We start from the raw sequence: 14852 nt of genomic DNA, 5'->3' as shown, positions 1-14852 counted from the left end.
GAAACAACCCCAACCACTCCTATACTCAATCCACATTAAAAATTCAACAAGAAATGGAAAGAGTGCCTCAATTTATGCAAATTGATGTAATCCAAAAAGCTCTCTCTGCAGTAGAGAAGGAGAGGCGATGTACAGAAAATGTATGCCTACTGTATGATGTTAATAACAGAATAATTTTTTGTGGCCTATGGATCAGGCCTCTATAACACACTAGAAGCTACAAACTATTTTAAAGTCAGGTCCCTTACTATATGACATTAATGACAGAATAGTTTTTTTGTGGCCTATGGATCAAGCTTCTATAGCACACTAGATGCTACAAACTTTTAAAGTCAGGTCCCTTACTGTACGATGTTAATAACAGAAGAATTTTTTGTGGCCTATGAATCGGGCCTCTATAGCTTAATTTCAACCCAACCAAATGACAAAATGTGATACGGCGGGTTGACTAACTTTTCCCAACTGAAAAATTATATATTTTTTTAATGTGCCTTAGGTCTGCAGACAGGTTCATATTACCGCCACAAAAGGACAACGTGGGATACAGCAGGCTATTTCATATTTAGCAACATAAAAAATTATAACTTTTTTTAATGTGCCTTAGGTCTGCAGACAGTTTTATATCACCACAGCACTAAATGACAAGGTGGGATACAGCAGGCTGTTTAATATTTTTTCACTAGCTACATATTAATTAGAATGCTATACTCGTGCATGGATCACAATAGAAGCAGTGCACAACACGTGCCATTCTGTCTTTCTTTGTGGACCTCAGTAATGTCCAAAAAAGAAAAAAAAATGCTGGAAGGTAAATTTAACAGCCACACTGGACAGTAGCTCACTACATTATGTGACTGATACACAACCACATAGCTAACTAGCTGAAATGTGGGATACAGCAGGCTTTTTCACATTTAGCTACTGAAAAAATATTATTTAGAATGCTATGCTCGTACATGGAGCACAACAGAAGCAGTGCACAACACACTTGTAGGACATATGTCCTGCTGGGTTTGTCTGTGGACCTCAGTAATGACCAGAAAAATTTTTTTACAGCCACACTGGACACTATCTAGCTACACTAAATTTTGCTTGGGTTTCCGATCACGAATCCGATTGTCACATAGTTATTAAGGTTGAAGGAAGACTTTAAGTCCATCTAGTTCAACCCATAGCCTAACCTAATATGCCCTAACATGTTGACCCAGAGGAAGGCAAAAAAAAACATGTGGCAAAGAGTAAGCTCCCCACTGGGGAAAAAAATTCCTTCCCTACTCCACATACGGCAATCAGACTAGTTCCCTGGATCCCCTATCAAGGAATCTAGTATATATACCCTGTAACATTATACTTTTCAAGAAAGGCATCCAGCCCCCTCTTAAATTTTAGTAATGAATCACTCATTACAACACCATACGGCAGAGAGTTCCATAGTCTCACTGCTCTTACAGTAAAGAATCCGCGTCTGTTATTATGCTTAAACCTTCTTTCCTCCAGACGTAGAGGATGCCCCCTTGTCCCTGTCTCAGGTCTATGATTAAAAAGATCATCAAAAAGGTCTTTGTACTGTCCCCGCATATATTTATACAATAACATAAGATCACCCCTTAGCCTTTGTTTTTCCAAACTAAATAGCCCCAAGTGTAATAACCTATCTTGGTATTGCAGACCCCCCAGTCCTCTAATAACCTTGGTCGCTCTTCTCTGCACCCGCCATATTCGTGCTGAATTTATGTTTGGTGATCGTTTTCTGAACAAATTTGCTCATTGCTACCTATTATACTATTTCTACTGTGGTGAAATTGATGCCACTCCTGTGGTGAAAGGCCCTAATTTATTTAAACATGAAAACTCCTGATTGGGTGTCCATCTGCTGGATTGGGTGTAGTGGAAGACCTATCGGTCCCTATTACACTATTTTTACTGTGGTGAAATTAATGCCACTTTTGTGATGTCTGCCAATAATTTTTGGAAATGTTAACACTCCTGGTTGGGTATTCTTCATGCATGTTGCCTGTAGTAGTAGGCCTCTGAGAATGTCAGGCCTCCACTTCTTTGGACTCAACTACCCGTGTTACTATCCTTAAATTCTTCTGACAATGGTAGTGTGCGAAACTGATATCTGTGCCACCTGAGTGTGGCAATCTTGCCTTGCGCAGGCGTGTACTACGGAGGACAGAGAATGAACTTCAATCCAATATTTCAGCCAGCATGCAGACAGCGGGTAAGGAAAGGGTGAATCAAACACCCGAAAACTCCGCCCATATGACCCAAAACCAGTCCCGCCAAATTCAGGTGACAGGTTCCCTTTAAGCTTTTAATTAAACGTCACAGTAAGAAGAGGTGGGTGAGGGATTGATGTAGGGTCCCTTTAAAAGCTATAAATGCTGTCCCAGACCCTGATACCTCACGCCTGGCTGAGTGCTGCAGTGCCATGCTAAAATTTGTACTGTGAGATGTTGTATGTGGAATTTCCTGAAGAAGAGGTCGCACTGACCTTGAAACGCATTGAATAAACCACCTTTTAAATTTATTATCCTTAGAACTTCATCATTAAGGCAGCGCGGATTTAACCCACACCTCCTGCACAGTTTATACTGTGGGTGAAGTGAGGCCACTTTCCTGGTGTCTGTGGCTCATTTAATGTGTTTTGGCAGAAGTTGGGGTTGTTATAAGTTGCATGCGTTTGTTTTTGCCTCCCACTGACATGAATGGCGTTCGTTTATGTTTGGCGAATATTTGATGAATTAATTGGCGAAAATTGCAAATTTGGCAATCACAACGCACACCGAACATTGAAATATGCGCTCATCTCTAGTTTTAACCTGAAACACAGCAGTTTTAGAGAAGTCAAAGTTTGAATAGATGTTTGTTAACTATGCGTGTTGGATAACTAGTCTGAGGCAGGATCCTGGGGGGCTTTCTCCCTGCCCTGCTACCCTGGACTGACAGGTCTCTTTCTATATCTGTGTATAAGACCTGTTTGTCAGGGGAAGAGGGGGAATGAGAGCCCGCCAGAGACCTCCTTCAGACTTGTCAACTGCGACATACTGTATATCTGTTGACTGTCAACATGTTTCCTCTGAAACACTAACATTTCAGATTAAAACATACATGACTGAAACAACCCGCCTATGTCTGAATCAGGCTGCCTGTGGTTCAAGCAATATGAATGTCTTGTCAAATTCCCCTTAAAGCAATGAAACACAACAAATTAACTACAGTAGCCAAGGTGGCAACCTCTGTAACAAGGAAGAAATGGTTACCTGTCTTATTTAAAGATGTCTTATTTAAATGTTACTAGAGTCATGCTGCCTGAACCAGGGGCAGCACGCACCAGTGTCTGACTGTTCAATTGCAGCCATGTAAGTCTCTCTGAAATGCTGCAGTGTTTCAGAGAAAACATAGTTTAAAAATCCTTCTCCCAGCCCTGCTCCAGCTGATTAATAGATCTCTCCCTTTGTATACAAATCTGTCAATCCACTAGAGCAGGTCAATCCGCACTGGACTAACGGGGTCTCTACGCAGGTAACCAATTGGGTCTCTCCCTATTGTGCCCGTCTGGCTTTTCAATCCATGTTTTCTCTGAAACGCCGCAGCATTTCAGCGTAAAACATACCTGGCTGCAATTAGACAGCCATTCTCTGATTCATGATGCCCGAGGTTTGGTCAAAAATAATCTAATGACAGGTTCCCTTTAAGAACACAGATGTGTATCTACTTGTATAGTAAGGAAAAAGAAAACATGTAAAAGTAAACAGATTTCATAACCAACAGGTGACAGTAATACAAGATTTACCTTCTGTTAGAGCATAATCACTTCTTCGCTGATTTAGATTTAAACCAGCTTTGGCTAACTGTGAAACAATTGATACCCTGTTATGCAAAGCAGCATGGTGTATAACGGAATATCCAACATCATCAAGGATATTCAATCCAGAAATCGATGTTCTGCGGCAGTATGTAAAGAGGACTGCAGCCAGGCCTCGCTCTGCAGCAACTTTTAATCCACATTGCAAGTTCTAAAACAAAACAAATCATTTGGATCAATACAATAACTCTGAATATGCAAGCACAATTTAGGCATCTGACATGTAAATATATATTTTTTATTTCGTATACTGTAGAATTAGCTTATTGTGCTCTTCTCTTCTTTAACCACTTTTCAGACACCTATGGTATATAAACATCCTAACTGCAGCTGTTGACTTATTTTATGCTAAAACTGTTACAACTTTTGCCTGTTTTTACACCACTTTGGACCAAAAAGGTAAAGGAGGAGTATGTGGAGACACCTATTTGTCTAACGCATAATGAGCACCTATGCCAAAAAACCTGATTATAAGATTCGTGGTGAGGAGCATGCCACTCTTAAGATGCAGCCCACTTATTAAGATTTGAACACCTCTTAATGAATCTAACTCCAAGACGCCTCTTCATCAAGACCTGCATGAGCAATCATGGTTGATGCCTTTGGTTTCATTTGAATTTTGCACACCTGTGCATCAAGGTAACAGTCATAACCAGTTGTAAGGATTCGCTCAGGTAGGCATTTGGCAGCATTCACAGAGGTATGCAGTTTCTTTGTCCAAGAAGGCAGATTAATTAACCCCTTCACTACCGAGCCTGTTTTCACCTTTCTGCCTAGGTCAATATTTTCAATTCTGACCAGTGTCACATTATGAGATAATAACTCTGCAGAAGTGGGGCTATGCTGCGGGCCCTGGGCGAGAGGAGGGGGTATGCATGCAGATGATATGCAGAGCAGAGTTTGTTGCATGGAGCAGGGTTCCTTCCTCAGGCAGAAGTGTGGCGATGCTGCGAGCCCGGTGTCGGTGGTAAGCAGAGCGAAGTGCATCATTGATTTACCGGCGTCCATTTTCCTGAAGCTGTGCGCCGCCTCCAGTGGCCATTTTCCTGAGGCTGTGGGCTTAAGGAAAATGGCTGCCGGAGGCCGGGCGTGCACAGATTGAGATCTTGGCTGGGGTGAGATCCCAGTATGTGCAAGCACCGCCTCCGGCGGCACAAGGTATTGGGAGAATGGCCACCGGGAAACCAATGATGCACTCTGCTCTGCTGACAGCTGACACCAGGCTGCAGCATCACCACACTGCTGCCTGCACCCACTTCCCAAGGAAGGGAACCTGCTCCACGCAACACACTGCACGCATCACACCACTGGGATAACCTTACTCTCACTCCGGGCCCGCAGCACTGCTTCACTTCTGTCGCTGAAGAATTCCTGAGGAAAGGACCATGCTTCCTGTGACCCAACTCCAGCGCCACCAGCCCCCAGGTAAACATACATACAAATTTGAACTATAAGACATACCCCTATCTTCTAACTTTGTTTTACTATTTTTCACCCCAAAATTTGGGGTGGGTCTTATGGTTTGGTGCATCTTATAGTCCAAAAAATACGCTATTTTTTATGCTTGGCTGTTGTCATACACTAAAAGATGATTTTTATAGCAAAAATAAGTTTTTTGCATTGCCATATTTTGAGAGTTATATTTTTTTCCATATTTTGGCTGCCAGAGTCATGTGAGGGCTTGTTTATGTGGGAAGAGTTGACGTTTTTTATTGGTAACATTTTCAGGCTCACAACATTTTTTGATCGCTTTCTATACCGTTTTTTGGAAACAAAAAACAGCAATTCAGAAATTGTATTTTTGAGGTTCTTTTTTATGTCTTAAAAGTGATAAGGCATCTTTATTCTTTGGGTACAGCGCTACCACATTTCTAAATTTATGTTTTGGCACTTTCAAACAATAAAAAATATTTTATAGAAAAAAATATATATTTTTGCAACACTTTATTCTGAGAGCTATAACTTATCTTTCCGCTGATGGAGCTGTATGGTTGCTTTTGTTTTGTGGGACAAGATTACATTTTCAGAGATACCATTTTAATTTACATTTGACTTTTTGATCGCTTTCTATTCCACTTTTTGTTCAGTGGTATGATGAAAATCATAGTTCTTTGTCTCATTTTTAGGTATTTTTTCTAACGGTGTTCACTGAAGGGGTTGAAAAGTGTGACAGTTTTATAGGTCGGTTCGTTCCGAACGTGGCAATATCAAATATGTGTACCTTTTTTTTGTTTATTTTTGTTTTTAATAACTTTTTGACATTGCACCAGGATGGGACATCAACTTTACACTGATAGATCGATGATCTAATACTATGCAATGCTTCAGTGTCTCTCACAAGGGAAGGAGGCATGTTACCTCCTGCTATGAGCATGAGCTATCAGGCCACCGTCCCAGGGTGCCCCGAGCCATCTTTCAGCCATGCATTGCTCAGGTGTGATTTTGGCCCATTCTTCCAAAAAAAAAACAACAATCTTTAAATCCTGAAGAACCCATGGGCTCCTTCTATGAACTCTGGACTTTAGTTCCTTCCATAAATTTTCTATTGGATTCAGGTGATTGACTGAGCCATTCTACCAGCTTTATATTCTTTCTCTGAAGCCAACTGGGAGTTTCCTTGGCTGCGTGTTTAGGATCATTGTCTTGCTGAAATGTCCACTCTCGTTTCATCTTCATCAACCTGGTAGATGGCAGCAGATTTCTATCAAGAATTTACATTTCAATAAAGAATTTAGCATGTTGATGTGGTGCACCTGGTACGGCTCTCTGCTCCCTGGCTGGTGGGCCTTGTAGTTGATGTTAATCAGATTTTTTAACACTTCATATGGCCCTTGCCACTTGGCCACTTGGCCAGAAATTTACTTTTCACAGTGGGGATCAACACTAACATCCAGTCTCCAGGCATGAACTGTGCCAATATCGCCTACCAATTGTAGACCCTTGGCTGGGCCTCTTGTGCTTTAAGGAGGCTCTCCCTCACAATCAGCATCACCTTCACGATCCTGTCCTGCATCTGGGCAACATGCTCGATGACACTCCGATGTGGGGTAACCTCTGCTTCCCAGGTCTAATTCGTAGAGTCCAGAAGTCCCAGAGGGTGTCGCCCGTACAGCTTGAACAGTGAGAACCCCATAGAGGCTTGTGGAACTTACCTAATAGAGAATAACAGGTATGGGAGTAGGCAATCCCAGTCTCGGCCATCTTTCTCCACGACCTTCTTAAGCATGGACTTGAGGGTCCTGTTGAACCTCCACCAGGACATCTGTCTGCGGATGGTATACTGACATTCTGAGTTGGGTAATCAAGAGAGCCTTACACAACGTCCTCATCAGTTTGGACATAAAAGGAGTTCCTTGGTCTGTCAGGATTAGTGATGAGTTAATTTGTTCGGAAAACTATCGCCAAACATATATTCAGCACGAATATGGCACATTGTTATTTGGGATCGGAAACATGAGCAAAATTTTATGAAATCAAAAAAAAAAAAATTCGGTAAAAAGTGCAGGAAAATATTTGTGTTACCACAAATGTATTTTACGCACTTTTGCAACGATAATATACACAGCCCAAATGTTTGGACACACCATCTCATTTAAAGATTTTTCTGTATTTTCATGACTATGAAAATTGTAAATTCACACTGAATGCATCTAAACTATGAATTAACACGTGGAATCATATACTTAACAAAAAAGTGTGTCTGAAAATATGTCTTATATTCCAGGTTCTTCTAAGTAGCCACCTTTTGCTTGATGACTTCTTTGCACACTCTTGGCATTCTCTTGATGAGCTTCAAGCAAGCTGGACAAGGAAACAATGAACAAATAATTAACTAGCAGGGACTTAGCTTCTGCTGGAGTAGACAGGTCACCAGAAAGATCCAAGAGTGAACTGAACCAGTACAAGAACATTGCAGCTGGCATGGAGTAATGATCTGAGTGGAGTTAAATAGCGCAGCCAGCCAAAGAATAAACTACGTCACCTGTGGAAGGAACCTCAGAAGCAGCAGCTCCACTCACAGCCACCAGAGGGAGTCCATGGACAGAACTCGCCGAAGTACCATTCATGACCACAGGAGGGAGTTCGATAACAGAATTCACAACAGTACCCCCCCCTTGAAGAGGGGTCACCGAACCCTCACCAGAGCCCCCAGGCCGATCAGGACGAGCCAAATGAAAGGCACGAACTAGATCGGCAGCATGAACATCAGAGGCAAAAACCCAGGAATTATCTTCCTGACCATAACCCTTCCACTTGACCAGGTACTGGAGTTTCCGTCTCGAAATACAAGAATCCAAAATCTTCTCCACCACATACTCCAACTCCCCCTCGACCAACACCAGGGCAGGAGGATCAACGGAGGGAACCATAGGCGCCACGTATCTCCGCAATAACGACCTATGGAACACATTATGGATGGCAAAAGAAGCTGGAAGGGCCAAACGAAATGACACAGGATTAAGAACTTCAGAAATCTTATACGGACCAATGAAACGAGGCTTAAACTTAGGAGAGGAAACCTTCATAGGAACATGACGAGATGACAACCAAACCAAATCCCCAACACGAAGTCGGGGACCAACACAGCGCCGGCGGTTAGCGAAACGTTGAGCCTTCTCCTGGGACAATGTCAAATTGTCCACCACATGAGTCCAAATCTGCTGCAACCTGTCCACCACCGTATCCACACCAGGACAGTCCGAAGGCTCAACCTGCCCTGAAGAGAAACGAGGATGGAAACCAGAATTACAGAAAAAAGGCGAAACCAAAGTAGCCGAGCTGGCCCGATTATTAAGGGCGAACTCAGCCAAAGGCAAGAAGGACACTGTTATGAACTGGTGATTCAGAACCACAATGGACCTAGTGGTTAAGAGCACACAAAGTGACCTGATAGTTACTAATAACATAGGACGAGCTCTGAGACGTGGGAACTCTGCTGACCGCAATCCCTAATCCTATCATACCACACTAGAGGTAGCCGTGGAGCGCTCCTGACCAGACCTAGGCGCCTCGGGCACAGCCTGAGAAACTAGCTAACCCTGAAGATAGAAAAAAAAGCCTACCTTGCCTCAGAGAAATTCCCCAAAGGAAAAGGCAGCCCCCCACATATAATGACTGTGAGTTGAGATGAAAATACAAACACAGAGATGAAATAGATTTTAGCAAAGTGAGGCCCGACTTACTGAATAGACCGAGGATAGGAAAGATAGCTTTGCGGTCAACACAAAAACCTACAAACAACCACGCAGAGGGCGCAAAAAGACCCTCCGCACCGACTAACGGTACGGAGGTGCTCCCTCTGCGTCTCAGAGCTTCCAGCAAGCAAGAAGAACCAATATAGCAAGCTGGACAGAAAATATTGCAAACAAAAGTAACACAAGCAAAACTTAGCTTATGCAGGGTAGACAGGCCACAAGAACGATCCAGGAGAGAGCAAGACCAATACTGGAACATTGACTGGAGGCCAGGAACAAAGAACTAGGTGGAGTTAAATAGAGCAGCACCTAACGACTTAACCTCGTCACCTGAGGAAGGAAACTCAGAAGCCGCAGCCCCACTCACATCCACCAAAGGAAGCTCATAGACAGAACCAGCCGAAGTACCACTCATGACCACAGGAGGGAGCTTGACCACAGAATTCACAACAGTACCCCCCCTTGAGGAGGGGTCACCGAACCCTCACCAGAGCCCCCAGGCCGACCAGGATGAGCCATATGAAAGGCACGAACCAGATCGGCAGCATGGACATCAGAGGCAAAGACCCAGGAATTATCTTCCTGACCATAACCCTTCCACTTAACCAGATACTGGAGTTTCCGTCTCGAAACACGAGAATCCAAAATCTTCTCCACTATATACTCCAATTCCCCCTCAACCAAAACCGGGGCAGGAGGATCAATGGATGGAACCACAGGTGCCACGTATCTCCGCAACAATGACCTATGGAATACGTTATGGATGGAAAAAGAAGCTGGAATGGTCAAACGAAAAGACACAGGATTAAGAACCTCAGAAATCCTATACGGACCAATGAAACGAGGCTTAAACTTAGGAGAGGAAACTTTCATAGGAATATAACGAGATGACAACCAAACCAAATCCCCCACACGAAGTCGGGGACCCACACAGCGCCTGCGGTTAGCGAAACGTTGAGCCTTCTCCTGGGACAATGTCAAATTGTCCACTACATGAGTCCAAATCTGCTGCAACTTATCCACCACAGTATCCACACCAGGACAGTCTGAAGACTCAACCTGCCCTGAAGAGAAACGAGGGTGGAAACCAGAATTGCAGAAAAACGGCGAAACCAAAGTAGCCGAGCTGGCCCGATTATTAAGGGCGAACTCAGCCAAAGGCAAAAAGGACACCCAATCATCCTGATCAGCAGAAACAAAACATCTCAGATATGTTTCCAAGGTCTGATTGGTTCGTTCAGTCTGGCCATTTGTCTGAGGATGGAAAGCCGAGGAAAAAGACAAATCAATGCCCATCCTAGCACAAAAAGCTTGCCAAAACCTCGAAACAAACTGGGAACCTCTGTCAGAAACGATGTTCTCCGGAATGCCATGTAAACGAACCACATGCTGGAAGAACAATGGCACCAAATCAGAGGAGGAAGGCAATTTAGACAAGGGTACCAAATAGACCATCTTAGAGAAGCGATCACAAACCACCCAAATGACCGACATTTTTTGAGAGACGGGGAGATCCGAAATAAAATCCATAGAGACATGTGTCCAAGGCCTCTTCGGGACCGGCAAGGGCAAAAGCAACCCACTGGCATGAGAACAGCAGGGCTTAGCCCGAGCACAAATCCCACAGGACTGCACAAAAGAACGCACATCCCGCGACAGAGACGGCCACCAAAAGGATCTAGCCACCAAATCTCTGGTACCAAAGATTCCAGGATGACCAGCCAACACTGAACAATGAACCTCAGAGATAACTCTACTCGTCCATTTATCAGGGACAAACAGTTTCTCCGCTGGGCAACGGTCAGGTCTATTAGCCTGAAATTTTTGCAGCACCCGCCGCAAATCAGGGGAGATGGCAGACAAAATTACCCCCTCTTTGAGAATACCCGCCGGCTCAGGCAAACCTGGAGAGTCGGGCACAAAACTCCTAGACAGGGCATCCGCCTTCACATTTTTAGAGCCCGGAAGGTACGAAACCACAAAGCCAAAACGGGAGAAAAACAGCGACCAACGAGCCTGTCTAGGATTCAACCGTTTGGCAGACTCGAGATAAGTCAAGTTCTTGTGATCAGTCAAGACCACCACGCGATGCTTAGCTCCTTCAAGCCAATGACGCCACTCCTCGAATGCCCACTTCATGGCCAGCAACTCTCGATTGCCAACATCATAATTACGCTCAGCAGGCGAAAACTTCCTGGAAAAGAAGGCGCATGGTTTCATCACCGAGCCATCAGAACTTCTTTGCGACAAAAGAGCCCCTGCTCCAATCTCAGAAGCATCAACCTCGACCTGGAACGGGAGCGAAATATCTGGTTGGCACAACACAGGGGCAGAAGAAAAACGACGCTTCAACTCTTGAAAAGCTTCCACAGCAGCAGAAGACCAACTGACCACATCAGCACCCTTCTTGGTTAAATCAGTCAACGGTTTAGCAATACTAGAAAAATTATTGATGAAGCGACGATAAAAATTAGCAAAGCCCAGGAACTTTTGCAGACTCTTCAGAGATGTCAGCTGAGTCCAATCATAAATAGCCTGAACTTTAACAGGGTCCATCTCGATAGTAGAAGGGGAAAAAATGAAACCCAAAAATGAAACCTTCTGAACACCAAAGAGACACTTTGACCCCTTCACAAAGGATTTGCAAGCAGGACCTGGAACACCATTCTGACCTGCTTCACGTGAGACTCCAAATCATCCGAGAAGACCAAAATGTCATCCAAGTATACAATCAGGAATTTATCCAGGTACTCTCGGAAGATGTCATGCATAAAGGACTGAAACACTGATGGAGCATTAGAAAGCCCGAATGGCATAACCAGGTACTCAAAATGGCCCTCGGGCGTATTAAATGCTGTTTTCCATTCATCGCCCCGTTTAATACGCACAAAATTATACGCAACACGAAGATCTATCTTGGTGAACCAACTAGCCCCCTTAATCCGAGCAAACAAATCAGACAGCAGCGGCAAGGGGTACTGAAATTTGACTGTGATTTTATTTAGAAGGCGGTAATCAATACAAGGTCTCAGCGAACCATCCTTCTTGGCCACAAAAAAGAAACCTGCTCCCAATGGCGATGACGACGGGCGAATATGACCCTTCTCCAAGGATTCCTTTACGTAACTCCGCATAGCGGCGTGCTCAGGCACAGACAAATTAAACAGTCGACCTTTAGGAAACTTACTACCAGGAATCAAATCGATAGCACAATCGCAATCCCTATGCGGAGGTAGGGCATTGGACTTGGGCTCATCAAATACATCCCGGTAATCTGACAAGAACTCTGGGACCTCAGAAGGGGTGGATGATGAAATAGACAGAAATGGAACATCACCATGTACCCCCTGACAACCCCAGCTGGACACAGACATTGATTTCCAATCCAATACTGGGTTATGGACTTGTAGCCATGGCAACCCCAACACGACCACATCATGCAGATTATGCAACACCAAAAAGCGAATATCCTCCTGATGCGCAGGAGCCATGCACATGGTCAGCTGGGTCCAGTACTGAGGCTTATTCTTGGCCAAAGGCGTAGCATCAATACCTCTCAATGGAATAGGACACTGCAAGGGCTCCAAGACAAACCCACAGCACCTAGCATACTCCAAGTCCATCAAATTCAGGGCAGCGCCTGAATCCACAAATGCCATGACAGAATAGGATGACAAAGAGCAGATCAAAGTAACGGACAAAAGAAATTTCGACTGTACCGTACCAATGGTGGCAGATCTAGCGAACCGCTTAGTGCGCTTAGGACAATCGGAGATAGCATGAGTGGAATCACCACAGTAGAAACACAGCCCATTCTGATGTCTGTGTTCTTGCCGTTCAGCTCTGGTCAAAGTCCTATCGCACTGCATAGGCTCAGATTTATGCTCAGATAATACCGCCAAATGGTGCACAGTTTTACGCTCACGCAAGCGTCGACCGATCTGAATGGCCAACGACATAGACTCATTCAGACCAGCAGGCATAGGAAATGCCACCATGACATCCTTAAGGGCTTCAGAGAGACCCTTTCTGAAAATTGCTGCCAGCGCACATTCATTCCATTGAGTGAGCACAGACCACTTCCTAAACTTCTGACAATATATCTCTACCTCATCCTGACCCTGACAGAGCCAGCAAATTTTTCTCTGCCTGATCCATTGAATTAGGTTCATCATAGAGCAATCCGAGCGCCAGAAAAAACGCATCAATATTACATAATGCAGGATCTCCTGGCGCAAGGGAAAATGCCCAGTCTTGAGGGTCGCCACGTAATAAAGAAATAATGATCTTAACTTGTTGAACTGGGTCGCCAGAGGAGCGGGGTTTCAAAGCCAGAAACAGTTTACAATTATTTTTAAAACTCAGAAACTTAGCTCTATCTCCAGAAAACAAATCAGGAATAGGAATTCTTGGTTCTAACATAGAATTCTGAACCAAAAAGTCTTGAATATTTTGTACTCTTGCAGTGAGATGATCCACACAAGAAGACAGACCTTTAATGTCCATCACTACACCTGTGTCCTGAACCACCCAAATGTCTAGGGGAAAAGAAAGACAAAACACAGTGCAAAGAAAAAAAAATGGTCTCAGAACTTCTCTTTTCCCTCTATTGAGAAGCATTAGTACTTTGGGCCTCCAGTACTGTTATGAACTGGTGATTCAGAACCACAATGGACCTAGTGGTTAAGAGCACACAAAGTGACCTGATAGTTACTAATAACATAGGACGAGCTCTGAGACGTGGGAACTCTGCTGACCGCAATCCCTAATCCTATCATACCACACTAGAGGTAGCCGTGGAGCGCTCCTGACCAGACCTAGGCGCCTCGGGCACAGCCTGAGAAACTAGCTAACCCTGAAGATAGAAAAATAAGCCTACCTTGCCTCAGAGAAATTCCCCAAAGGAAAAGGCAGCCCCCCACATATAATGACTGTGAGTTAAGATGAAAATACAAACACAGAGATGAAATAGATTTTAGCAAAGTGAGGCCCGACTTACTGAATAGACCGAGGATAGGAAAGATAGCTTTGCGGTCAACACAAAAACCTACAAACAACCACGCAGAGGGCACAAAAAGACCCTCCGCACCGACTAACGGTACGGAGGTGCTCCCTCTGCGTCTCAGAGCTTCCAGCAAGCAAGAAGAACCAATATAGCAAGCTGGACAGAAAATATTGCAAACAAAAGTAACACAAGCAAAACTTAGCTTATGCAGGGTAGACAGGCCACAAGAACGATCCAGGAGAGAGCAAGACCAATACTGGAACATTGACTGGAGGCCAGGAACAAAGAACTAGGTGGAGTTAAATAGAGCAGCACCTAACGACTTAACCTCGTCACCTGAGGAAGGAAACTCAGAAGCCGCAGCCCCACTCACATCCACCAAAGGAAGCTCATAGACAGAACCAGCCGAAGTACCACTCATGACCACAGGAGGGAGTTTGACCAAAGAATTCACAACAGGACACCCAATCATCCTGATCAGCAGAAACAAAGCATCTCAGATATGTCTCCAAAGTCTGATTAGTTCGTTCGGTTTGGCCATTTGTCTGAGGGTGGAAAGCCAAAGAAAAAGACAAATCAATGCCCATCTTAGCACAAAAGGACCGCCAAAACCTCGAAACAAACTGGGAACCTCTGTCCGAGACGATGTTCTCCGGAATGCCATGCAAACGAACCACATGCTGGAAAAACAATGGCACCAAATCAGAGGAGGAAGGCAATTTAGACAAGTGTACCAAATGGACCATCTTAGAGAAGCGATCACAAACCACCCAACTGACCG

At 44.2% G+C, this 14852-nt stretch overlaps 1 protein-coding gene across 1 annotated transcript in view; it reads right to left on the bottom strand.

The window, feature by feature from the left end:
• The window catches only part of ANKAR (ankyrin and armadillo repeat containing), a 577406-nt gene that overhangs the window by 452225 nt on the left and 110329 nt on the right, over positions 1-14852 (bottom strand). The window contains exon 7 of the mRNA XM_069733853.1: positions 3800-4022. Within this exon, the coding sequence (XP_069589954.1) occupies positions 3800-4022 (223 nt within the window). The remainder of the gene's footprint in view (positions 1-3799; positions 4023-14852) is intronic.

This window comes from Ranitomeya imitator, chromosome 7 (assembly GCF_032444005.1).
Source record: "Ranitomeya imitator isolate aRanImi1 chromosome 7, aRanImi1.pri, whole genome shotgun sequence".
In the NCBI taxonomy this organism is placed as follows: Eukaryota; Metazoa; Chordata; class Amphibia; order Anura; family Dendrobatidae; genus Ranitomeya; species Ranitomeya imitator.
This window is presented reverse-complemented; position numbering and strand designations above follow the sequence as displayed.